Source organism: Canis lupus, chromosome 6, assembly GCF_011100685.1.
Source record: "Canis lupus familiaris isolate Mischka breed German Shepherd chromosome 6, alternate assembly UU_Cfam_GSD_1.0, whole genome shotgun sequence".
Lineage (NCBI taxonomy): Eukaryota > Metazoa > Chordata > Mammalia > Carnivora > Canidae > Canis > Canis lupus.
Genome location: NC_049227.1, coordinates 9,189,398 through 9,216,793, shown reverse-complemented (window position 1 = coordinate 9,216,793; position 27,396 = coordinate 9,189,398). Strand labels below are relative to the sequence as shown.

Sequence of the window (27,396 nt, the reverse complement as noted above, 5' to 3'; positions counted from 1 at the left end):
TAGTCATAGAGATATTAAAAGAATTAAAGGGAACCAGCAAGGAGGCTCTATCTAGCCAGCCCATAGTAATACTCATTTTTTAAAATATTTTATTTATTTATTCATGAGAGACACAGGCTGAGAGAGAGAGGCGGAGACACAGGCAGAGGGAGAAGCAGGCTCCATGCAGGGAGCCCGATGTGGGACTTGATCCGGGGACTCCAGGATCACACCCTGGACTGAAGGCAGGCACTAAACTGCTGAGCCACCCAGGGATCCCCCATAGTAATACTCATTAGATGTCAGTTCCCTGTTCTTCACCATTCTCCTGTCCTTGGATCAAATCAAATAAAAAACCATTATGTTCTTATAGTGTGTGCTACACTCTACAATCTGAGATGCCTAATTTTTGTTCTTTTTAAAAAGAATGAGAAGCTTTAAAGTTAAGAAATGATCCAGGGAAGGGAGATACAGGCTTAAGCCTCATTTCCCATAGTTTTGCCTTACCTGGTTGGTCAGGCTCTGATTTCCCATGTCCTCCTTCTTTCCTTCCCATTATGAGTACAGGAGGAGCTGCAGATTCATTTCCCAGAGATCTCTTCAGTGTCTTCCTTTGCAGGGTCCCATCTTGTCCATCTGCTAGGCCTGTATCATCCCCACCCCCCATATGTAGAACATTTGTTTAGTTCTCTAAATGACAGCTCAGCAAAGGTCCATGGATTCCCCACAGTTAGTCTCTGCCCTACATCCTCTGCTCATCCTCAATCTAGTGAGTTCTCTCGGTTTCTTCCTTCCCTTTTCCCAAATATTTCACTCCCTCTCTTTCTCCCTCCTTCCCCCCCCCCTTTTTTTTTTTTTTTTTTTTTTGGTCCTGGATCTTCTTCTGATTATATTTTTCCTCATAGCCTGTCTTCTCCAGGAAGTCATCTTTCTTAGCTAAGAATTTAAGATATTCATTCCACCTTTAATCTAAGATTTTATAACCAGAACACAGAAGTGAGCAGGCTATTGCTTCCCTGATGACACTAGTAGGAACCTTAACCATTTTTAAATATTTTAGAGCTGAGATAGCCAGTAAGATCCAGTGACCTGTAGACCCCACCCACTGTCTGCTTCTGCCCTGCAGAATGGTAGCACATACCTGTTCCCAGCTGGCTTGCTTACCTCTTGCCTTGGGTTTTTTTGTCTGAATTCTGGCTGGCTTGGGACTGGGCAAAGTCGGGTCCTGAGAATGGGAGAGAAAAATAAAAAAATATAAATGAAGTCACATAATTGTGTTTTTAATAGGGTGGGATGCTACAGAAATGATAAGTGGAGTTAGGGAGTCAAACTGGGTTCCATGAGCCTGATACTGTTTAAATCAATAACAACAAAGATGAAACTATCCATCTTTTCCATTCTGTTTGGTATTAGTCAGTAGAAAGCTCTATGTACAAGAGAAGGAAATAAAGTTAGGCCATGAACATGATAAAAACTGGTAAATTAAAAACCAAACCAATAACCAGACTCTTAGTGTTGATCACTTCATCCTATATACCTGAAACTTATATAATGTTATAGACCAATTTTGCCTCAATAAAAAATAATTAAAAGAAAAAGTTTAAAAATCTATATTTCAGGACTTTCAGTTTCTGGTTCTATTTTTAAGGGATTTGGAAGTCACTACACTATTCTAACAACAAACAAAAAAACTGAACATACCAAAAAATGAACAACTCTTTTTGTATTGATACAAGAGGTGAGGACACAGGGCCACCAACCTACTATCCTCAAAACTGAAGGGGCAGAGAAGCAAATACAGGGAGTCATAGCTTACTGGAGCACAGACTCACAAGCAGAAGAACCAGCAGGTCTCACAAGAACCAATTCCAGGGCAGGAAAACCTCAACATACTAAATTGTTCAGTGCAGACAAGTCTAAGAGTTAAAAACTCCAGTGGTGCCCAGTCTTATAGGAGCTCCCAGACTTTTGTGAGCTTGACCTCTAGGAGGTCTCAAACCTCTGCTCAGGTTCTCACAGTAAGTATCAGAGAAAAATCTCCATGTTTCCATCAGGAGGAGGGCAAAGGAACCATTTTGAAATATACCAGAGCACTCTGTCCTGAAAAAGGCCTGCTCTCAAAAGAAACTAGTTAACCAGAGCCTAATCTACTGGGATATTCAGAGCCTGACTATCCAGAGGGAAGAGAATATTTAACCCCAGCCCACTCTAGCCATCTTGTCCCACCTAATGGGGGGAGAAAACACTAAGAAACACTGAGAAGTTCACAGTCTGGAGTAGGCTATTCATCAAAGACATGAGATATAGGATTACTTGGCTGGTTCAGTCAGAAGAGGGTACAACTCTTGATCTCAGGGTTGTGAGTTTGAGCCCTGTGTTGGGTATAGAGATTACTTAAATAAGTAAAAAAAAAATTTTAAAGAAAACAGACATGAGACCTAATAGTAGAACTAGAGAACACATACCCTTCCCTAGCCCTTACCACCACATTACTAAAGGCAAATTCAAATAATAAAAAATAAAAATAAAAAAATAAAGGCAAATTCAGAAATTGGCATCTGGATGGCTCAGTTGGTTCAGTGTCTGACTCTTAATTTCAGCTCAGGTCATGATTCAGGGTTGTGGGATCAAGCCCAAGTCAGGCTTCATGCTCAGTGAAGAGTCTGCTTAAGATTCTCTCTCTCTTCCCCTGCCCCTCCCCCCACTCATGTTCTCTCTCCTTCTCCCCACCCCAAAATAAATAAGTAAATCTTAAAAAAATAAAAATAAAGGCATAATTTCCACAATAAAAGGCAAAATTTCAATTTCACCTGATACACTGTGTCTGGCAATCAAGAAAAAAACCACAAGGCATATCAAAAGGCAAAAAACACAATCTGAACAAATATCAAAACCAAACATGGCATGGAGTTAGACTGGAAACTGAAATCAAATATGATTAATATGCAAAGGGCTATAATGGATAAAGTGGCATGCAAAAACAGACAGGCAATGTAAGCAAAAGGATGAAAATCCTAAGAAAGAATCAAAAGGAAGTGCTACAGATCAAAAACACAGTAATAGAAATGAAGAAAATGCTTTGATGGGCTTATTAGTAAACTAAACACAGATGAGGAAAGAATCTCTGAGCATGAGGATATCTCAACATAAACCTTTGAAGCTGAAAAGCAAAGGGAACAAAGACCAAAGGGAAAAAAAAAGAGCAATATACCCAAGAACTATGGAACAACTATAAAATGTGTAACATATGCACAATGGGAATACCAGAAGGAGAAGGAAAAAAGAAACCCAAGAAATACTGAAAATAATAATGACTGAGAAGTTTTTCAAATTCATGTCAGATACCAAACCACAGATTTAGGAAGCTCAGAGAACACCAAAAAGGATAAATTCCAAATAACCACATGTAATTTCCAAATAAGGCAATTCCTTAAAAGATATTTTTGAGCTACAGAAAATCAAAAAGCCCTGAGAATTAAGGAGTGCACTTGTTGTGATGAGCATCGGATGATGTATGGAAGTGCTGAGTCACTAGATTATACATTTGAAATTAATACATACTATATGTTAACTACCTGGAATTTAATAACCTTTTTTAAAAAGGAAAAAAAAAAGAAAAAATCCTGGAAGAGGCCAAAGGAAAAGAACACCTTACCAGAAATGCTAAGGAAGGGGAGAAGATAGTTCAGTTAAAAACTGTGTAAATAAAATATAAAATGCTCAGTTAAAAACAGTTGCAGAGTGGGGAGGGCACCTGGGTGGTTCAGTTGGTTAAGCATTCAATTCTTGGTTTTGGCCCAGGTCATGATCTCAAGGTTGTGAGACCAAGCCCCAAGTCTGGCTCCACTCCAAATATGCAACCTCTTAAGATCCTCTCTCCCTCTCCCTCTGCCCCTCCCTACACACATGCTTTCTCTCTCACTAAAAACAAAACAGAAAACCACTTGAGGGGTGCCTGCCTGGCTCATTGGTAGAACATAAGACTCTTGATCTCGGGGTTGTAGGTTTGAGCCCCATATTGGGTAGAGATTACTTAAAATATTTTAAACACTTAGGGCATAAAAAGAGTAGAAAACAAAAATAGGAAGAAATAACAAGGGCAACACATAGAAAACAGTAACAAATATTGTAGATATTAACCCAACTATATTAATAACTACTTTTTATAGTAGTTATTATAGTTATTATAACTATTTATAATGGCCTAAATGCACCAATTATAAGACACAGATTGTTAGAGTGGGATTAAAAAACAAGACCAAACTACATGTTGCCTACAAGAAGTCTACTTTAAACATAAAGATATATATGTATTATAAAAGTAAATAGAAAAATACACCATGCTAACATCAATCAAAAGAAAACAGGAGTAGCTATGTTCATTTCAAACAGAGCAGACTTCAAGGCAAGGAAAGTTATCAGGGATAAGGAACAGCACTATGTAATGATAAAGGGATCAATCCAAGAACACATACAATCCTTAAAGTGAGCCTAAAAACAGAGCACCAAACTACATAAGGCAAAAAAATGAAAGAACTGCAAAAAGAAATAGCTGAATCCACTATCATAGTTGGAGACTTCAACACCATTCTATCAAAAATGGATAGATCCATGGATACAGGTAGAATATCAGGAAGGACATAGTTGAATTCAATAATATCATCAGTCAATGGATATAAGTGACATCTACAAATTACTTCATTGTATTCAACAACAGCAGAATACATATTCGTCTCAAGCCCATATCAAGCATTCACCAAGACTGATCACATTCTGAGCCATGAAACAAAACTTAACATATTTAAAAGAATAGAAATCATACAGCATCTGCTCCCACACCACAATGGAGTTAAACTAGAAATCAGTAACAGAAAGATAACCAAAAAAGTCCCCAAATACATGGAGATTAAATAACACACTTCTAAATAACCCAGGGGTCAAAGAAGAAATCTCAAGAGAAATTTTTAAATATTTAGCTAAAAGAAATTTAAAATATGAACTAAATGAAAAGGAAAACACAATTTATCAGAATTTGTGGGATACAGGAAAAGAAGTATTTAGAGGGAAATTTAGCACTGAACACATATATTTGAGAAGAAGAAAGACCTAAGATCAGCACATATATTAGGAAAGAAGAAAGAACTAAAATCAATAGTCTAAGTTTCAACGTTGGGAAACTAGAAAAAGAAGAGCGAGTTAAGTCCAAAGTGAGCTGAAGAAAAGAAATAATAAGAATTGGAACAGAAATTGATGAGATTATGAGAACAGGTAATTAGTAGATAAAAATCGATGGAACAAAAAAACTAGTTCTTTGAAAAGATCAATAAATTGATAAGCCTTTAGCCAAGCTAAGAAAACAGAAGGAGGAAACAAATGACTAATATCAGAAAATATACTACAGAGTCCATGAACATTAAAAGGATAATAAAGGAATATTATGAATAATTCTATGCAAACAAATTTGTTAACCAAGAGGAAATAGACCAATTCCTTAAAAGATATAACCCATCTAAACTCACACAATCTGAATAGATCTATATCTATTAATGAAGTTGAATCAGTAACAGCCAACATTCCGAGACAGAAAGCACCAGGCCCATGGGTTCACTGGTGAATTCTACCAAACATTTAGGGAAGAAGTGATACCTATTCTCTATAATCTCTTTCAGAGAAAAGAAGCAGAGAGAATACTTTCTAACTCATTCTGAGACCATCATTACCTGAATACTAAAATCAGACAAAGATATTACAAGAAAACTACAGATCAATATCTCTTATGAAAAGAGATGCAAAAGTCCTCAACAAAATATTAGTAAATTAAATCCAACAATGTATAAACAGAATTATACACCATGACCAGGTGGGATTTATTCAAGGCATACAAGACCAGTTTGGCATTTGAAAATAATAACTAATATAGGGGATCCCTGGGTGGCGCAGCGGTTTGGCGCCTGCCTTGACCCAGGGCGCGATCCTGGAGACCCGGGATCGAATCCCACGTCGGGCTCCCGGTGCATGGAGCCTGCTTCTCCCTCTGCCTGTGTCTCTGCCTCTCTCTCTCTCTCTGTGACTATCATGAATAAATAAATAAAATCTTTAAAAAAAATAATATAATCTATCACATCAATGGCCTAAAAAAGAAAAATCACATGATCATAAAAATAGATATAGAAAAAGCACTTGAGGGATCCCTGGGTGGCGCAGCGGTTTGGCGCCTGCCTTTGGCCCAGGGCGCGATTATGGAGACCCAGGATCGAGTCCCACGTCGGGCTCCCGGTGCATGGAGCCTGCTTCTCCCTCTGCCTGTGTCTCTGCCTCTCTCTCTCTCTCTCTCTCTCTCTCTCTCTCTCTCTCTCTCTGTGACTATCATAAATAAATAAAATTAAAAAAAAAGAAAAAGCACTTGACTAACAATCCAATTCCTGTTTACAGTCAAAAGTTTAAGTAAAGTAGGAATAGAAAGTAACCTCCTCAATTTGACAAAGAATATTTACAAACAACTTATACTAATATCATACTTAATGCTGAGAAACTAGAAGCCTTTCCCCTAAGATCAGGAACAAGGCAAGGATATCCCCTCTTATCACTCCTTTTCAACATCATATTAGAAGTTCTAGCTAATGCAGTAAGACAAAAAAATAAAGGTATAGATAGGAGGAAGAAATAAATACAGACCCTTAAACAATGCTGGAGTTAGGGGTGCTGACCCCTCACACAGTGGAGTGTATTACTTTTGACTTCCTCAAAATTTAACTACTAATAGCCTACTGTTGACTGGAAACCTTACCAATAACACAGATGATTCACATGTATTTTATACATTATATGCATTATATACTGTATTCTTACAATAAAAGTAGAGAAAATAAAATATTAAAATCATAAGAAAGAGAAAATATATTTACAGTACTGAACTAAATTTATGGGGGAAAAATCCACATATACGTGGACTCACATAGTTCAAACCCATTCAAGGGTCAACTGTAAAACTGTCTTTGTAGATAACATAATCATCTATATAAAAAATCCAAGAGAATCAACAAAAAGTCCACAACTAATAAACATTTATAGCAAAGTTGCAGGATACAGGTTCATATGTAAAAGCCAATCACTTTCTTATACACCAGCAATGAACAAGTGGAATTTGGTATTTAAAGCACAATATCATTTAGAGCAGCATCATAACATTTAAATACTTACATATAAATATAACAAAATATCTATAAGATCTATATGAGTAAAACTACAAAAACTCTGTTGAATAAAATCGAAGAACTAAATAGATAATCCATGTTTGTGGATAGAAAGACTTAATATTGTCAACAGTTAGTTTTTCCCAACTTGATACAGAGTCAATGCAATTCCAAACAAAATCTAAGCAAGTTATTTTGTAGATATCAACAAACTGATTCTACAGTTACATGGAAAGGCAAAAGATCGAGAATAGCCAACACAATACTGAAGAAGGACAAAGCTGGAGGACTGACCCTAGCCAACTTTAAAAGTTACTATAAAGCTATGGTAATCAAGACAGTGTGGAATTGGCAAAAGAACAAGTAGGTCAATAGGATAGAATAGAGAGCCCAAAAACAGACCCACATAAAAATAGTCAGCTGATCTTTGACAAAAGAGCAAAAAGAGCAGTCTTTTCAACAAATATGCTGGAACAACTAACTGGTCATCCACATGCCAAAAAATGAACCTAGACATAAACCTTACACCCTTCACAAAAATTAACTCAGAACTTATTATAATTTTACAAAAGTAAAATGATAAAACTCCTAGAAGATAACATAGGAGAAAACATAGATAACCTTGAATATGGCAATGACTTTTTATATACAACACCAAAGGCATGATCCATGAAAGAACAATTAATAGGCTGACTTCATTAAAATTAAAAACTTCGTTCTGCAAAAGACAATGTCAAGAGAATGAGAAAATCAGCCACAGACTGGGAGAAAATACCTGTAAAAGACATATCAGCCAGAGGACTGTTACCTAAATACAAAGAACTCATCAAACTCAAAAAGAAGACAATAAACAACCCAATTAAATAAATGGACCAAACACTTTAATGGGCACATCACCAAAGAAGTATACAGATGGCCAATAGAAATATGAAAAGATGCTCTAGATCATATGTTATCAGAGAAATGCAAATTAAAACAACAAAATACCACTGCACACCTATTAGAATGGCTAAAATCTAGAACATTAACAACACCAAATACTAGCAAGGATGTGGAATGACAGGAAATCTCATTCAGTGCTGATGAGAATGCAAAATGGTATATCCACTGTGGAAGACAGTTTGGTATTCTCTTACAAAATTAAACATGCTCGGGAAGCTTGGGTGGCTCAGCAGTTGAGCGCTTGCCTTTGGCTCAGGTCGTGATCCTGAAGTCCTGGGATCAAGTCCCACATCAGGTGCCCTGCATGCAGCCTGCTTCTCCCTCTGCCTCCCTCTCTGTGTCTCTGATGAATAAATAAATAAAAATATTTTTTAAAAAACTAAACATGCTCTTACCATAAAATCCAGCAATCAAGTTCCTTGGTATTTACCCAAAGGAGTTGAAAACTTATGTTCTCACAAAAACCTGTATGCAGCTGTTCATAGCAGCTTTATTCATAATTGTCCAAATTTGAAAGCAACCAAGATATCCCTCAGTAAGTGAATGGATAAATAAACTTGGTACATCCAGGAAATGGAAAAATTCAGAGGAAAAAAAGATACAAGCTACAAAGCCATACAATTCCAAACAAAAGACATGAAGGAAACTTAAATGCATACTTCTTAGAAGCCAATCTGAATAGGGTACACACCACATGATTCCAATTATATGATGTTCTGGAGAGGGCAAAACTATTGAGACAATAAAAAGATCAGAGGTTGTTGGGGCACCTGGGTGGCTCAGTCAGTTAAAGATCTGCCTTCAGCTCAGGCCATGATCCCAGAGTCCTGGGATCAAGCCCCATGTTTGGCTCCCTGCTCAGTGGGGAGTCTGCTTCTCCCTCTGCCCCTCCTCCTGTGCATGTGCACAATGAGACTCACTGTCTCTCAAATAAATAAATAAGTAAAATCTTAAAAAAAAAAAAAAAGCTCAGGGGTGGTCAGGGGTTTTGAGGAGGGGGTGAATAGGTAGAGCACACAGGATTTTTAGTGCAGTGAGAATACTTCGTATGATCCTATAATGATGTATACATATTGTTCTGTTTGTCCAAACCCACAGAATATAACTCCAAGAATGAACCCTAATGTAAACAATGGACTTTACATAATTACAATGTGCCAATGTAGGTTCATCAACTATAAACAAATACAGCACTCCAGTGTGGGTGTTGATAATGCGAAAGGTTATGCATGTGTGGAGACAGGTGGGATACAGGAACTCTCTACTTTTCTCTCCATTTGGCTGTGAACCTACAACCACTCTTTTAAAAAGTCTTTAAGTGTTTTTTTTTAAATTGTATTTCAGGCTGGGGCACCTGAGTGGCTCAGTTGGTTAAAGCATCCAACTCTTGGTTTCAGCTCAGGTCATGATCTCAGGGTCATGAGATCAAACCCTACATCAGGCTCCACACTCAGAGTGGAGTCAGCTTAGGATTCTCTCTCCCTCTCCCTTCCCTCCCACACACTCTTTCTCTCAAATACATAAATCTCTAAAAAATGTTTTTAAATCTATATTTCATATGCTTGAAAAGAGCCTAAGGAGACATGTGAATGAATATTAAGACATGTAAGGTTAAGTGTCCACACAGGGGAGGACTGAGAGTGAAGAGAGGCAACCTGCTATTCTCTGAAATTACTACAGTAAGAATCAAAGACTACATTAGGAACTGAGATGATAATAAGAAATAAGTTCCTAGAAATGTGAGATACTAGAGAAAATAACTGAGGAAAGAGGAGAGTCTCCTTCCCTGGAGACCCCTAAGACATAAGACCCACCCTGAGGCAGGCCTGGATGCTTCCCTAGTTATAAATCCATGCCAACCAGACATCCTACAGGAATCTCCTAAAAGCAATCCCCAAGATCAATCTTACTTTTTTCTCTTCTTCTTCCTCCTCCAACCCCTCCTCCTCCAACTCTGACTCTTCCTCTTCTTTCTCTAAGCAGGAGTCTGGGCTGTTAGCCCTAGAAAGCATTAAGTCTAGAAAGGAATTGGAAGGAAACGTTAAAGAATTTACCCAATAAATTAGATGATGAGTTAATGGCACTGATCCCAGAGAAGCAGTCTTCTAACTCTGCCTTTCATGTCCCAGTGGCATTTTCTCCATAAAATGTGGCCCTAGATTAACATGGCTTCAGTTTTTCCAAAGTCTCACCACTTGTCAACATGCACACTCCCTCCCCATCCTCCTTTTCTCTCCATTCCTTTCTTCCCCCATCCATCTATCCATCTATCCATCCATCCACCCTGGACACTTGGTCAATGGCATTCATGAAGGTCCTCCTATTAGAAAATCCAGAATTATGCAGATAACAATGAATATAAAATAAAGGTTCAGTTGCTGCCATCAGGAAGGACCTCCCTCTCTATGTCGTTTTACCACCCTCTCTAGTCCTCATCTTCCTAGATCCTACCTTTTCCTTCCTCACTACTGTCAGATCCATTGTATCGGCTCCGGAAACCAAACAAGTTAACCCGTTCCTGAGGGAACCAAAAAACAAAAGCATCATCCACTACTGTCCAAGGGATGACTTTTGCCTTCTGTCTTCAAGACTTTAGTTATGGACTTTATATTCATATTCCATGTCATTTTTACTTGAAATTTCATGTTCTGTTTATCACAATCTGTGTAAAGATTAACTATTATAATACATAATATTATCTTTATATTATATATATTATATATTTATGTTTTATAATTAGATGCCATAGATTATAATGTCTTTTTCCAGTTTACTTATAATTCAGTTTGTCATTCTCTACCATATCCCCTAAGGCAGAATTTGAGAGTAAACACTGACCCTGCATAAAATAGAGGTTAAGCCACATACATCTGACATCTAAAGTTAAATTGGGAGGTAGGATGCCACCTGCTACAAACTGTTTCTATGTAGGATGAGAGAAGATCCCATTTGTCCAAGGGTAGGGAAAAGAATAAATGATTTAAGGAGTCAAGGGAATCTGGCCTGGGAAGAAAAGACTAATTCTAAGACTAAAGAATGGGTGATGGGGAAGGACAAGCCACTTTTCTGTAGTAGAGACTATATGCTTTTCTTTGTGTCCAAAGTCCCAAAGAGGAGCAGGTGTGTGGCCTGAACACTCTCCTACCTGAATACTGATCTGTTCTGCCTCTTGAGCCATCATCAGGGCTGCCCCCAGTTTCTGGTTGCAGTCCTTGTTCCTGCACTTTTTCTGAAATAGAGGAAGATTAGAATCAATGATAAATATTAAAGAAGTGACTCCAACATAGAGTTACTCACCAGACATGATCTTTAACTACGTTTATTTCTGGTTCCTGATATTAATATGATACTCCCATTCTTAATCTTTTGAGTTTAGAGACATAATCTCTCTTATCCCCCATGACAAACCTGTTACCAACCCCTAGCAATACTGTCAACCAACATTTTGATGTCCTCACCAAAGTGAATCCCATGGAAATATGGAGAGGCAAGATTTTAGGAGTCAGATGATTCCACTTTTAAGCTTCTCACAAGTTTCTTCAGATACAGGGCTTGATTTTATACAGCCTGATTTTTGAAGGTCTCAGAGCTGCTGGGTCTCTGCTCATTTCTAAGGCTGGTTGAACCCAAAGTGATTATAGGCAGTGATTATTAGTTCATTCAGTGGTTCTCAACCAGGGGAGGTTTTGCCTCCCAGAAGGTACTTGGCAATATCCAGAGATAATTTTTTTGGTTGTCACAACTGAAACCAAGGACAATAGCACCCCCTGGCCTGGCCAGATGTCAGGTGAGCCCAGGTATGCTGTGCTTAACATGCTAAAATACACAGGACAGCCTTCCACAACAAAGAATGTCAATGGTACCAAGACTGAGAAAACCTGATTAATATGTGCCCTCATTTCTGCCACACCTGCCTTTGCTAAACTTTAGAAAACAGTAGTCTTTAGGAAGACTCTCTACCTGCAAGCAAGGAAAGAGATTAAGAAAAATCATTATCCTGCTGCAATCCTGGTAGAAAGAAGACTCCCTCATGAATAACCTCACCCTTGGTCACTTGGTCCGATATGGGACTTTCTCTCATCACAGCTTCCCCTGGGAGAAAATCAGGTTTGATAAAGGGCAGATTTAGTTTTCAGGTTCCCTGTATTACAACTGACCCCCAAGGATTGCTTACCACTCCAGCTAGCTCCAGGGACAGTTCCTGGAAGTTCTTTAGCATGTTGACTGGGATCCAAGCACGAGAGACTGTTTCTCCAAAAAATGTCACATGGTATTTAGACTGAAATAAAAAATGGCCTCTTGTCCTTCTCCTTGCTTTGACCCTCTAGCCAGAAAAGATGGGGAAAGAACTGAGGATTTACAGGGAAGGAGGTGTTGGGCCTCATGTGATGTCATAAACCTTACCCCATCTCAGCCCACTATTCTTCCATCCTGATCTCAGGAATCCTAACCAAAGCATATTTATCAGAACTATAAATGTCCTAGTGATGATTAAATATTTAATTAGATACAAGTTTGTTTCTATATGTGGGTATTTATTTCTGTGTTTGTCACTCTAGCTAAAAGTGTGTTTCTGCTCATACCTGCTGGCTATATCTGTTTCTAACCCTGCACACCTGTTAGGATGGATTTGTTCATCCACTTTGGCCTGAATACCTTCCTACCCTGATGTAAGAAAACTTACCGGCAGGGAATCAAGATGAGAAGCAAAAAGAAAATATTCCCCCAGGTCAGGATCAGATTCTACCATGCCTGGCCACCTGGGGAAAACAGTTATATGAACATAACACAAACTCATCAATACACATGTACAGAAAGGGGCAATATGTTTTGCAAACAAAGGATCTCAAAGATAGATGTGTCCCCCTGCTGTCGCCCCAGTAGTCCTACCAAATGACTAAAATGACTTCTATCAGTGTACAAAGAAACTCAAAATCTTCCTAGTAAGAATATTTTACCCCTGGTAGGCCTTCCATCAACCCTGAGAAAAAATCTTCTGACTAGGGACATCTCCAAAGAAAAAACTATCCTACCCTTCTTCGTTCTACTTCATATATCTCTCATATCTCAATATTTTAAAAATGCCTTAAAAGCCACCTTCCTTTTTCTACTCACAGAGGGTAGAATTGTCAGAACTTTTTTCCCAGGGAGATACCACCTCTACTGTGAAACCTCTAGAAAATGTGTTCTTTCAAAGCCTCCAAGCTCAGTACTTTATCTTTTCCTTCACCCCATGTTCTTTCTAAAGCAGGTACTATTTCCATTATAAATGCTTTCTATTTCCTTCCCTCTCTGCTTTAATCTACCACTTCCAAGTTCATGAAGGATGCTTTGACTATACCATGGTGCCCTACCAGGGGTAACCATATTGCTTGGCCCAGATGATGGATCCTGGAATGTAGGAAGCATAGGCCACATCACTCTCACGCCCTGTCCAGGACTCCTCTGGGATGTCACAGTGATTATACTTCAAGTCTGGCAAAAGAGAGAAGGAATGAAGGGAAGAAAAGAACCTCACTAGGTAAACATCTGGATGAGGGCAGAAGAGAGGACAAGAATATGCAAGAGGTAGGACCAAAAGGGCACCTGGGAGACAGTCATAGAGGAAGAACAAAGACCCATGGAGGAAGCACAGCTACAGCAAGAGCAGGAGTGCTGCCTCCTCGTACTTTACAGAAAGAGATTCCAAACTTCTGCCTATATCCCACATTATCTGACCCTTCTTTCATCTTCATAACACCAGGACAGCAATTCCTCTGAGACTCTATTATCTGTAAAAATAATTGGGTTGGGCTATACCATCATAATCTCTTCCAAACGGTTTCAAACATTCTCTAGGCTCTCTCTCACCTGTTTTCTCTTCATATATCCTATATCCCTTCTTATCCAACAATCTAATCAGGACTAACTGGATCAGACTAATGCTGAAGAATGTAGACTTCACTCAGAATCTATGTTTAGATCCCAGGGCCTTCACACAACATAACTCTTCAGGGTGTCTTCTTCTAGCCCATTATGACAGATTTACCTTGATGTGATATGATGGTCCCTTTCCCTCTCCCAAACACTACAAGGACCCCTGGAGTTATAACTACATTTATGACATATTTAATCTAAGGGATACATACAGAAAAAGAAAAGAAGAACCATTATAGAATAAAAAGAAAAAAAAATCTCCAGTCCTTTCTACCTGTATTCTGATCACAGGACCAATCATCTGGAAGCACTGAAGGGTCAATGTTTCCACAAAGCCGCCTCCACTTCTCACAGTTTGGAGAGGAGCACTGGACCCAAACAAGACATTGGCCTATGAGAAGAAAAAAAAACTGCAATGAAACAAAAATATGCCCTTCCTTCTTCAGTCCAAATAAAATCAGTGTATACCCTCCAAAATCACATAGCCTTAAGGACCAACTAGTCTAATCCTAGATTTATAAATGGGAAAGCTAAGGTCAGAGAAGATAACTGGCTTGCTGAATATCAGTATAAATTGGTGGCAGAGCTGAACTTGGACCCCAGGTCTCACATCTCAATCTTTCTCCTATGCCATACTATCATCTCTCCTTCCCCCAGAGGGGGGGAGGGGGAGAGTATTTCCTGTATTGATAGTTCTCGAAAAGTTTGGCCACCATCTTTCTGGCAAGTGCCTCGTTCTCTGCTGGCCTGTTACTACTGGAAAGTTCTTCTGAAGGGCTAACCAGTATCTCTTTTGTGTACAACATCCAGAGTTCCTATCTGAATACCAGCTGATTTACCTGTCACCAAATTGCTAAGTTGCAGTCTTTGGGACCAACAGCCCTAAGTTTACCCCTTTCCAAAAAAACACAGATGTCTATCAACTTAACCAACTATTTACTTCAGGCCTTGCTCAAAGGCTAAGCATTCATTTATCCATTACCTTCCAAACCCTTATCCCCACCTTTCTTTATCCCAACATCTGTTAAGTTGACCCAATGCCTCTCACAGGCTCTCCTCTCTCCGTCCTAAATCCTTCCACTATGTTCTTTGGAATTCTAGACAAGAACAACAAAAAGTCCACATACCTTCAATTTCTTGTCTAAAACATCCATCTCCTTTTTGAAACCTGGTGATGCACTAATGACACTGCCCCAAACTGATCTTACCCCGCCCCACCCACAGCCCTCTAAGTGGACTCTGTTCCCTCTCTCATACCCCAGGCCAGAGACTGGGGTCAGCATCATCCTTACTCATCACCACTTCCAGACCACTACGCTCTTCCTTTCTGTAAAAACCCTTCTTCCCTTGAGGTTCAGTAAGTTCACTTGCCCACTGTCAATTTTACCTTTCAGGCATGAATATAAGGGATGCCCTCCATCCCCCTGAAATCAGCCCTCAGAGAAGCAGTTGACTTATACTTGGGTCCTTTCAAAGTAGCTCATACTATGGTATCATGTTCAGAATTTTCCTATTTTGAAGAAAAAAGTACTGGTTGGGAATGATATATTAGTCTGAAAAGACAGCTGCAGAGCCTGGGAAGCACAGGTGCGTGTGGTACCACAGCAGTCACTGTGCGCCACTGAAACCTGTGTCTCCAGTGCTGCTAGTAGGTGAGGCATGCAGTGATGGGCAGCCATGCCACCTGGGGCCTGGCTTCTTCTAAACTGCGTGCTCAGGCAGTACCCACGCCCCCACCAGGGGTCACCACCCTCATCCTACAACAGCAAGGAAGTCCAGCCCAAACAGATCTATATCTTCTGCTTCAGCAGCCAGAGAAAGTTGAGCAAGGACCAAACAGAAAGACTAAGATTCAGAGTTAGAAGCAGGGGCAACTAGGCTATCAACAGAGAGCTCCTGTGGACCTGACTCAGGCACTGACCTCCTGTGAGGGTGTCCACCAAGCCAGCCCTGCCTCTAGGCCAATGGACATGAACAGTGGTGGCAGGACTCGGCACTGGCCCATCTGGCCCAGGTCTGCTGGAACCAGATGTGCTGGCTTCCTACCTGGGTTTTCTTTTGGTTACTATGTGCTGGCATCTTATGTCTTTGATATGATAATAAAATCTGGAAACTTTGTATAATTAAAAACAAAACAATACCATCTAAAAAAGCCAAACCAAACCAAGAAGACAGCTGCCAATAACAGTTTTTGATGTAGAGGGAACCTAGCAAGACTAGGAAAAAGAGTGGGAGAAGGGGTCAGGGATCATACAAGTAAACACAGATCAATAAAATAAATGATTGTGAAAGTAATAAATATTCATGAGCAAATGAATGGGTAAAAGTTATCCTAATGATGTAAAACTAGGTATTCATGGCTTGGGATAAAATTTCCAATGACAGCAACAGAGTTCTTTAAAGTTTCAAATAACTTAGAAGAAAGGAAGATGTGCTCCAGAAAACCGAGGCTCACAACACAGCGCTATGATAATAAAGACTGACATCACATACACACAAAGAACATCTCAGTGGACACCCATTTCCTTGGGTTCTGTGATCCCTTCTCCTTCTCCTTATCTTTCTGGCAGCTCCCTCCTCATTCTCCACTCAGTCTCCAAATGTTGGGGTGCCAAAGCCCAGTCACAGGCCTTTGCTCCCATGCTATACTTTCTCCTGAGGTGAGCTCACCCATTGCTAGAGGTTTGAAACCTATCTACACCTGACCATCTACAGATGAATAAATACTTCTAGCTTTTGTTCTAAGCTCCAGATTCCCTACGGCCACCTCACTCTTTGACATTATCATTTGGATGTCTCACAAAGATCTTAAACCTAACAGGCCCAAACCCAAATAAATGCTTGATCTTATCCCACAAATCTGTTCTTCCTCCACTTTTCCCCATCTTCTCCCAAGCAACTGCTTAAGCCAGAAACAAATGATCTTTAACATACTCTCACCTCTCTCTCACCCAATATCCAATTCATTACCAAGTTCTGACAAGTTACCGCTAAAACATATCTTAAAACCATCCACTTCTGTCTCCACTTTCATCATCCTCATCTAAGCCACCAGAGTGCCTAATCCTAGGACTCACTCGTCTACTCTTGTCCCTACATACTTCATTCTCCAATTAATCACCAAAGGGAGTCTTTTAAAACATTAATTTGATGACATTGCTCCCCTGGTTAAGACTCATCGGTGGCTTCCCACTGTGCTCAGGATAAAACCCTCACTTTGTACATTCATCCAGAACCACTTCTCTGCCTCACTTCGCCTTGCTCTCTGAACTCCAATCACAATGACTTCCTTCTAATATCTGCAATATGCCAAACTGCACTCTCCCTAAACTCTTTCTCCTACTTCTGCTCTTCCTTCAGATTTCTGCTTAAAGGCCATCTCCTCACAGGTGCATTCTCTGACTGGCCCAATCTTGATTAGGTCTCCCTTATTTCCTGTGATGACACTCCATTCTTTTCCCTCACTTCACAAAAATTGATTGTATTTATCAGATACTGTCATTTCTTCTTCTTACTCCAGGAGGACTCTCCTGTCCCTGGCAACTGGAAGAAACAGGAAGAGCAGTTCATTTATAGCCAAAGGCTTACACATTCCTCACAATCACAACTCCACTCAATGAGCACTGCCTAAGAAGTGGACTTTCTATCTCCCAGTGAAAATACAATCCTTGCCCTAATACCAAGAGGTGTGGGAGATGGAACACCACCTCCCAGACCACCCAACTGCCCAAATAAAACTTACATCTCTGGCTCCTTACGTTATCATGTCATTAAACATGCGAAGCGGTTTATTGTCTTAGACTATCTTGTGTGATATCTAGAGTTTTCTTTCAAGTATGTACAAGCCTGTTTTTGGTGTAAACCTGTTTTCCCTCTAGACTGTTAAGTGTACTTATTTTCAGAATTTTAAACATATTAATATATGGTCTGATCTCTTTTATTTCTCATTCTAAAATTTCCCACAGGGCAGCCCCAGTGGCGCAGCGGTTTAGCGCCTCCTGCAGCCCGGGGTGTGATCCTGGAGACCCAGGATCGAGTCCCACAGTGGGCTTCCTGCATGGAGCCTGCTTCTCCCTCTGCCTGTGTCTCTGCCTCTCTCTCGCTCTCTCTGAATGAATAAATAAATAAATCTTTAAAAATAAAATAAAATAAAATTTCCCACAATTATCATGGTTATTGCCTATATTTGTTTATTACCTAATACACTAAAACCGTAACTTCTACGAAAGGATGGATTATCTATTTTGGCGACCACTCTATTTCCAGTACCTAGTGTGATGCCTAGAATAGACTATAAGGCATTAATATCTATTGTTAAAAGAATAAATAAATCTATACCCCTGCTTATCTTCCCTCCATCCAATCTCAAATGCTGAAGTGTCCTTCCTAAGAATAAGCCCTCCAGCTCTCTTCTCATTCCCTTCAATCCCTCCTTTTTTTCTTTTTAAGTAGGCTCCATGCCCAGAGTAGAGCCCAACATGAGGCTTGAAATGACAACCCTGAGATCAAGATCTGAACTGAGGTCAAGAGTCAGACATTTAATTGACTGAGCCACCCAGGCACCCCAATCTTTCCTTCTTTATAAACAATTTTCCCTCAGCATATACATATGCTGACGACACACAAGCCAAGTCTTTTTCTTTTAAAAGAAAGTTAAAAAAAATAAAAACCTTCCCTCAACTCTACACCCACTCCCCTCTATTCATCACTTTCTCCATCCTGGTTCTCACATCTAAACTAATTGAAAAAGTACTTATTCTTCAACCAACTAAACTGGCCATTCACCCTTACCAGCTCATATGGGTGGTCTAATCAAAACCCCTGGTAACCTTCTAACTGTAATATCATTGAACATTTTCAAACCTTTATCCTCTTTGATGTCTCTCTAGCAGCACTGGACAAGCTAAATCTCTCTTGAAATTCTCTCCTCCCCTGGCATCTGTGATGTCATACTCTCCTAAATCTCTTTCTATCTCTATAATTTTTCTCTTAGCTCTTCATTTTCTCCCTGTGAAGCTCTTCCTCTGCTCAACCCTAAACATTAGGTTCCTCCTAAACATTATGGGTTTTCTATTCATTGCTCTTCTCTTTGCACTCCACATCTTCCTCTTGGAAAATTTCATCCAGGTTCCCAAATCCATATTTCTGACCCAGATCTCTTTCTTGGATGCTAAAGCTCATCACGGACCCCCTACCTTGTCCAAAGCTGAATTCACCATCTGAAATGTGCTCTTGCTTCTATATTCTCCATTTAGAACGATGGTTTTTCAGTCACTCGGGTCAGAAAACAGGATCATCCTGAAGGCCTCACTCTTCTTCACATCTCAGAGCTAACTAGTAACCATATTCTGATCTTTCCTCCTAAAAATCTCAAATCTGTCTCTTCCTCTTCACTGCTACTGTCTATCTTCCTTGCTTGGATCACTATTTCTGTGGGTCTAGTCTTGCTCCCACCAATCCATCTTCAATGCCAGTGGCAGAGTGAGCTTTCTAAAATACAAATCTTACCAAGTTTTCCCTCCTTAATGCCAGTAGTTCCGCTTTAGCTTTAAAAATAAAATTCAACTCCCTTAGCTTAACATGTAAGGCCCTTTATGATTTGACCCTTGCATGTCTCTAGTTTTATCTCCCCCTACAACATCCTGCCCCCCAACACCCCCTAAAGCTATAACCATTAGCTCTCCTCCATAACTCTGCCAATAAATATCACTCTGATACCCATCGCCACTTCAGTTCACCTGCCTAAATTATACTTCCGACATATGGCTCAAACAGAATCTTTTCTTAGAAACTTTTACAAATCCACTCCAGACTTGTAGCTTTCTTGTTTGCCTTCCTCACAAGCCCATTTCCCTTCCAACAGGCATATATTAATTTCTTCTGCATTTACTCAGCACTTCCTAAAATGCCTGGTGTATAGTAAGCACCCAACGACTATGGACTATACCCCAGAATAACTAAATGAATGAAATCTCTCTCTTCCACAGCAGCATATCCCTGCCAAGTAGCCATGAGAGAGAAACTACAGTCTTCGCAGAATATCCTCAAGCAACCTAACCTTGCCTCTCTCCATCCCCATCTCCAATTTTCAAGCCCAGGAAGTTTTCCAAATCATGCTGAACTCACCAAAATCACCTCCTTTTCCTCTTTGCTGGTTTCTGATCTGAGAATCAACCTGAACTGTTTTTTTCAGTTGGTCCTTCTGTCTGTGCTCATGTCCACTTTGGGTTTTCTCCATTTTCTCATCTTCTGGGAAAACAAAACAAAACACTGCAGGGTAGGGAGATGAAGAGAATCTTTATAGATAGTAAGGCCCAGTGAAAGCAGAAAGAAGCATTATAGCTTGATAGTTTCAAGCCTTGGACTGAAGAATCTCAGCCTTCCCACTGTCTGAGTCCTTAATTTTATGGCATAGGTACTTGAGCCAGATGTCAAAGTATATCTAACTATACTTACGGGCTCCCTTCTTTCCTTTGCTTAGGAAGGGTCTATTGGATTTCTTCTCAGAGGGTGCAGGATCTGGCTGGCCTGGCTTAGATGTCTTTATCACAGAGGTTACTCCAGCTTCCTGAGTGGCTGAAATCTCTAGGATATGAGGTACCATTACCCTCTCTCTGAAAATAATATTTTTTTTCCTTAATGAAAAGGAAAAAAGGAGCAACTCATCATACTCTTCTTTTGGGGGGGAAAAAAAAACAAGGATAAAAGTCCGATAAAAGACAGAAGAATCCAGACAGCCCTGGTGGTGCAGCAGTTTAGCGCCGCTTGTGGCCTGGGGTGTGATCCTGTCGGGTGTCCTCCATGGAGACTGCTTCTCCCTCTGCCTGTGTCTCTGCCTCTCTCTCTCTCTCTGAATAAGTAAATAAATCTTGAAGAAGAAGAAGAAGAAGAAGAAGAAGAAGAAGAAGAAGAAGAAGAAGGAGAAGGAGAAGGAGAAGGAGAAGGAGAAGGAGAAGGAGAAGGAGAAGGAGAGGAGAAGGAGAAGGAGAAGGAGAAGGAGAAGGAGAAGGAGAAGGAGAAGGAGAAGGAGAAGAAGAAGAAGAAGAAGAAGAAGAAGAAGAAGAAGAAGAAGAAGAAGAAGGAGAATTTTGTCCATCTACTTGCCTATTTTTTCCCCAATTCAAACAGGCATCTTTCCTGAGCTGGGAGAAATCCATAGAGATATGAAAATGACTAGATAGGCAGATAAAACCATTTACCAATGCTAAGTGCACCCTGTGATCAATTTGTCTCACTGGGATAAACTCACCCATCAGCATTATCATTATCAGTAGAAGCAGCAATTCCTGGTTCCTTGTCTAATAGGGTGCATCTTATGGGCTGGGCACAGGAAGTCTCTGCAAAATCAAGGCTAGATCCCATCTCTCTCAAAACAAAATATTATAAGCAGAGAAGCAATTAAAGAAAATACCAACTCCATTATTTCTAAGCTGCAGCTTTCCATTAAAACATCTCCCACCTGTTGTCTGGAAGAGCCCACCTTTGGAGTTTCATCAGATCACAGAACTTTAAGTCTTTAAATTCTCAGGAAAAACTGCAAATCTATGTCTTTCACCAAGCCTTTCCAGATTGATCTGCCTTGCTCCAGGATAGCCAGGTAATGTCAATTTTATTTTGTGTACATATCAGAAATTTTATGTACTACATTTCATATGATTTGTTCCTGAAACTTTCTCTAGAAACAGAACTACACCTAAGAATGGCTGAAAACATCAGACTATGCCCCTTCTCCTCAAGATATATGGTGAAGTCCTCAGGGCCTGCACTATAGAGTTCTATAGTATAGAATACTGTAGTATTCCCAAAGCCAAATCCCTGAGCATATGTTAAAACAGTATTGGAAACAAATACCCAAGGTAGATGGAAACTAAGTTCTTCAAATCTGGGAAATATAATTTATCTTTTCTAAGTAGATTGTAAACATGTAAAAATGAATATAAGTTACATTTTAAAAAACAATCTGAGACTGTATTTATATTCTGAAGTCAATGTAACCCATTTTTCTAAAAGCTTTGTACCCCCTGCTTGAGATGGTTTAGCTATAGTCCTGTTGATAGAAGATGAACTATTTAAAAATATTTTAAAGTCCATATACTATTTCCTTACTTAGGAAACTGGAGGGAAGGGCAAAGCTATCAACCTACTCTACCCCTCAGATGACAGTTTGTCTAACTAGAGACACCTGGGTGGCTCAGTGGTTGCATGTCTGCCTTTGGCTCAGGGCATGATCCCAGTCCAGAGATTGAGTCCCGTATCAGGCTCCCTGCAAGGAGCCTACTTCTCCCTCTATGTCTCTGCCTCTGTGTGTCTCTCATGAATAAATAAATAAAATCTTTTTTAAAAAAAAAGTTTGTCGGGATCCCTGGGTGGCGCAGCGGTTTGGCGCCTGCCTTTGGCCCAGGGCGCGATCCTGGAGACTCGGGATCGAATCCCACGTCGGGCTCCCGGTGCATGGAGCCCGCTTCTCCCTCTGCCTGTGTCTCTGCCTCTCTCTCTCTCTCTGTGACTATCATGAATAAATAAATAAAATCTTTAAAAAAATAAAAATAAAAAATAATAAATAAATAAAAAATAAAAAAAAAGTTTGTCTAACTAAAATTCTTCTCTCACCATAAGCCATACCCAAGCACTCCTGGAGGGACTTCCGTAGCACAATCTGGACGATCTCCTCAAATTCTGCATTGGTGAGACTTGATTTTTCCTGCAGATATAAGGGCAGAGGAGGAAAACCACTCATCTTTCCCCATGTCTCCTCTCTGACCAGACAGGGAAGACCCCTTTACATGAGCCAGTAGTTCATCAGGCTGTGAGCATAAAGTCAATGTCCCTAAGGATTCTATAAACTTTATTTCTGGGAATAAAGGAGTCAAAGAAAAGTTTACTTATAAAGTCTCTGATCACATTTACTCTCACCTCCATCCTACCTCAACCCCTACCCAGCCATTATTTCCAGCTAAAGGCTTTCATCAAAACTTTTTTTTTTTTTTTACCTCTTTGAGTTGAAAATAGAAGCCACAAGAAAAGAATTTTTTAAAAACCTGAAAGTGCCCCTACATGAAAAGATTGTTTGTCTAGACTGGATGTCTAGGAGAAACTATCCCACTAGAGTCCATCAGTGAGACTAGTACCTTTTCTTTCTCTGCTTGCTTGTCTTGAGGCTTTCCTTTATTCTCCTGGCCACTGCTTGAACCATTTTCTGTGGTTGTTTTCTCTTCCTTCTTCTTTAACCTGGCCTTTGGGGAACTGACCCCCAAGGATTCCTCCTTGGATGAGTTAGGGCTATAGCACATCATGCTATACAATTTTTGTGCAGATGGGGTACAGGTTTTCTTTGGCCCCTTCCCACATTCTGAAAGAAATTTGATTATCAAATAGAATTTATGAAACATAGAATCTAGCACAGAAAGTGTTTGCACCTGCCCTTTGACTGGCCCTATCAGAATTATCTGGAGAGAGCTTTTAACAAAATCAGATTACTAGGCCTCTCCTCTCCCAACCCACCCTACCCCCTGAGATTTGGAAGAAATAGTTGGGAGTGAGGTCTAGGAACTTGTTTTACAAAGCCATCTAGATTATTCTGATACCAAGTTTAGGAACTACTGAATAGTTCAAAGGTGACAAATATAAACATGCAGGAAGATGAGTTATTCAAACGGAAATTCTTGAAATGCATTCATTTTAACTTTAAACAAAACTTTATGAGAAATTAGAAAATTGGGGGGGGGGGGAACTAGTGCAAAGAAAATTATACTGATCCTCCCAGGTATAAATAGATTTTTTCTTCTGAGTTTCCATAACACTTCATGCCTCTCTGATGGCATTACCACATTCAAGTTGTGTTATAGATATTTAAATGTCTTTTGTGGGCAGCCCTGGTGGCGCAGTGGTTTAGCGCCGCCTGCAGCCCAGGGCGTAATCCTGGAGACCTGGGATCGAGTCCCGAGACCTGGGATCGAGTCTCACGTCAGGCTTCCTGCACAGAGCTTGCTTCTCCCTCTGCCTGTGTCTTTGCCTCTCTCTGTGCGTGTCTCTAAGAATAAATAAATAAGTAAATCTTTAATAAAAAATAAATAAATGTCTTTTGTCTCCCTATGAGTTTGTACATTTCTTGAGCTGGACTGGACTACTTCTAAATCATATATATTTCGCTCAAAGTTTCTAGAAAAGTAGTAACTTTAACAAAGTGGACACAGAATGTATATATCCTGAGCTTCCCCTTGGTGGGAGGGGTATCAAGACATCCAAGGACTGAGAAAAAAGGGAAAAATGAGAGAAATGTACAAAACATGAACCTCCATCACTCTTGACTCACCTTCTTTACTCTGCAGCATTGCCATCATTCAGCTCAGAAGCTACACTTTCTTTGTGCCTCTGTTAGAAAAAAGAAAGTAACTGCTAGAACTCTGATGGAACATGATGTTAAACTTTCTTCTCTGTCATCTTGGGCTCAAGATCTTTGCCTAGGACTGCTGAACTACATTTTCTGCCCTCTTGACTATACTTCTATATCCTCAGCAGTGCTAATCACATGCCAGGGGATAATGAGAGTTACTGTTTTGGTTTTTTTTTAAGATTTTATTTATTCATGAGAGACACAGAGAGATAGTTACTGTTTTAAAGATTAAGCAACAATCCTTGGTGTTTTAAGGATTAGATTCATGTCCAACATAAGGCAGGCATGCATCAATAGTGGAAGTGGTAGTGGTAGTGATGCATTAAAAAAAAATCACTGAGTAAATTTTGAAGATCTTACTGAGTTTATTCAATGATTCATGAGTTAGGCAGCATCTGATCTAGCAGATACAAAGAAGCTCAAAAGAGCAGAAAGACTTTTATAAGCAGGAGGAGCAGGAACAAGGAAGTTACACTAGGCAAAAAAGCAAATTAGCTATTGCAAATTTACTTTCTTGTAGGAGATGGTAGGTGTCTTTTAGGCAGATTATCTAATAGTGCTGATCAGGTGATTCCTGATGGACTATAAACCAAGATTCTATTTCTAGCAGAGTCAAAACTTTAAGTCTTGTTTTGGTGACATGGAGCTTAACAGAAGCAACTGCATTTTGGGCCTGTTGTCTTGTTTTTAACAGATGTAAGTATAAGAAGTAGTAGTAGTAGTAGTAGTAGTAGTAGTAGTATGAACAGTCCTGACAATTTAAAAGTGAGAGTTTTCTCCAGACAAATTTATCTCAAAAGGTTCTCCTAAATACTTAAAACACAAATAATCTGGCAATTCTCTGACCTAATTCAGAGGTCCCTATGCATAGGGAACCCCCCTTTTTAACATCACTATAATCTATATCTTCCCTTTACTTAGATCTTCTAGTCCAAAAATTTTCCAACGTGCTGGATTCTTGCAATTTCTCTTCATGGCTCAAAAATATTTGGTAACCAGCAGAGGTCCCCAGGGAAGCAAATAATAGGCAGTAAATAAATCATAAATCTATTACCTTCACTCTATATCCTATAGCTATTTACTCACTGATGTTCTGTACTACACCAGTATGCTTCATTATTACTATGAAAATTGTGAATAATAATAATAGTGGAGACTTATTGAGCACCAACTATATTCTTTACCCTTTTATATGTCATCTAATTTAATTCTCACAGTAAATCTATGAGATCACTACTTTTTTAAACTTGGAAAAGTTGAGGGTAAGAGGAATTTAAACATAATAATAGGTAATTAATAGATGATGATGCAAGATTTGAACCTGCCTGATTTTAAAGTCTGTGCTATTAACTGTGGTATGCTATATCCCAACAGTCTGATTCAGTGCTTCAAACCCATTTTAATATTACAGCACACATGGAAAGTATATATTAAAAATACACATTAAAATACACAGAAAGTTATATTTCCAGGTATTCTGGAGTAAAAGGTTTTTCACTGCCATAGAAAACTGAGAGGCGGGAGTATGAGGGCCCCAGCCACACCAAAGGCCGAAGAGATTAGCATCTGCACACAGCTATAAGGTATTTGTGGCCTAGCAGAGTGCCAAGAATCATCTTATGACATTGCAATAATTTGTACATTTTTTTCCAATTTACTTTCCACCAGTGTACTATTTCTACTCAGCAATTAGAAGGAAAATGCCTTTTGTTTTATCAGTTTAAATTTCTTATAACCCTTCTACCCAGTGTTCTTTTGGCTTACCGCATGTAAGCTATTCTTATTCCTATAACAATTATAACAAGCATTGTAGCTCTGGGAGGGTCTGCAGAGGTCATAAAGTGGCAGCTTCCCTTTTTACAGATGAAAAAAATATGCAAAAGGCAAGTAAGTGATTTGCCCAAAGCCTCAGTGTTAATACATGGTAGAGCCAAGATGAACCCAGGCCTTTTGCCTCTAAATTCTACTAATAACACATTTATTCCACTCAATGATCTTATTTCTGACTGCTGGTTTTGAGAAATTTGAAGGCCCTGGACCTGAAACTCAATCTTCCAACTATGTCATCTCCCATTATAAAGATACCCAAAGGCAGCATAAAATAGATCTTATATATAATATATATACATGTCCTTTTAAAGGATCTTAAAATTTTAAGACCCTCAAATGACCAAACTATGGTGAACATTCAGTTACTCAGGGTATAGAATTCCTCCCCCTAGATCCCAAGATGAATTCAAAAGGTATTGGGAGCTTAATTTAGTGTGTCTACAGCATGGATTTTCAAATTATCTTTTGGTATTTTTTTGTTCCTTGTCTCACTTCTGTAAATGTGAATAATTCAGATGTGCAGTTCTGTGACTACTTTTCCTTTACATAAAGGAGCACATTTTCTCACTGTTCCCATCTTAAATCATCACCATGAACCCCGAAGTCTATTTACTCTATGAGAAAAAAATAAAAAATAAAAGTGTGTATCTACATACTATGCTTGAATATTCATAAACTATCTCTGGAAGAATATACAAAAAACTGACAGAAGTGTCTCTAGGAAATAAAACTGGGTGGCTGGGTGGAAGACAGCTTTTTACTGTACCCCCCTTGTATATCTCTAGCATTTTATAACATGACAACGTTACCACTGCAGAAGTTATTTTCTAGGGATCCCTGGGTGGCTCAGCGGTTTGGGGCCTGCCTTCGGCTCACGGTGTGATCCTGGAGTCCCAGGATTGAGACCCTCAGGCTCCAGGGATGCAGCCTGCTTCTCCCTCTGCCTGTGTCTCTGCCACTGTGTGTGTGTGTGTGTGTGTGTGTGTGTCTTTCATGAATAAATAACATCTTTAAAAAAAAGGTTATTTTCTAAATTCCAAATTCTTTTTTTTTAAAGATGTTATTTATTTATTCATGAGAGACACACACACAGAGAGAGAGAGAGAGAGGCAGAGACACAGGCAGAGGGAGAAGCAGGCCCAT

At 39.5% G+C, this 27,396-nt stretch overlaps 1 protein-coding gene across 15 annotated transcripts in view; it reads right to left on the bottom strand.

Moving 5' to 3' along the window:
• The window catches only part of ZCWPW1 (zinc finger CW-type and PWWP domain containing 1), a 32,029-nt gene that overhangs the window by 723 nt on the left and 3,910 nt on the right, over positions 1–27,396 (bottom strand). For 6 of the 15 annotated variants that reach the window (XM_038539282.1, XM_038539281.1, XM_038539280.1 and 3 more), the window contains exons 3-17: positions 24,343–24,401; positions 23,159–23,379; positions 22,641–22,731; positions 21,280–21,367; positions 20,487–20,665; positions 20,157–20,279; positions 14,305–14,421; positions 13,469–13,589; positions 12,799–12,874; positions 12,289–12,438; positions 11,260–11,343; positions 10,566–10,632; positions 10,025–10,131; positions 1,144–1,204; positions 487–624 (exon numbers count right to left, since the gene is read on the bottom strand). In XM_038539282.1, coding sequence (XP_038395210.1) covers positions 487–624; positions 1,144–1,204; positions 10,025–10,131; positions 10,566–10,632; positions 11,260–11,343; positions 12,289–12,438; positions 12,799–12,874; positions 13,469–13,589; positions 14,305–14,421; positions 20,157–20,279; positions 20,487–20,665; positions 21,280–21,367; positions 22,641–22,731; positions 23,159–23,379; positions 24,343–24,370 — 1,651 coding nt within the window. In that variant the 5' untranslated portion in view covers positions 24,371–24,401. Of the gene's footprint in view, positions 1–486; positions 625–1,143; positions 1,205–10,024; positions 10,132–10,565; positions 10,633–11,259; positions 11,344–12,288; positions 12,439–12,798; positions 12,875–13,468; positions 13,590–14,304; positions 14,422–20,156; positions 20,280–20,486; positions 20,666–21,279; positions 22,325–22,640; positions 22,732–23,158; positions 23,380–24,342; positions 24,402–27,396 lie in introns of those variants that run through there. The other 9 variants (XM_038539289.1, XM_038539285.1, XM_038539290.1 and 6 more) reach the window with 9 other exon arrangements.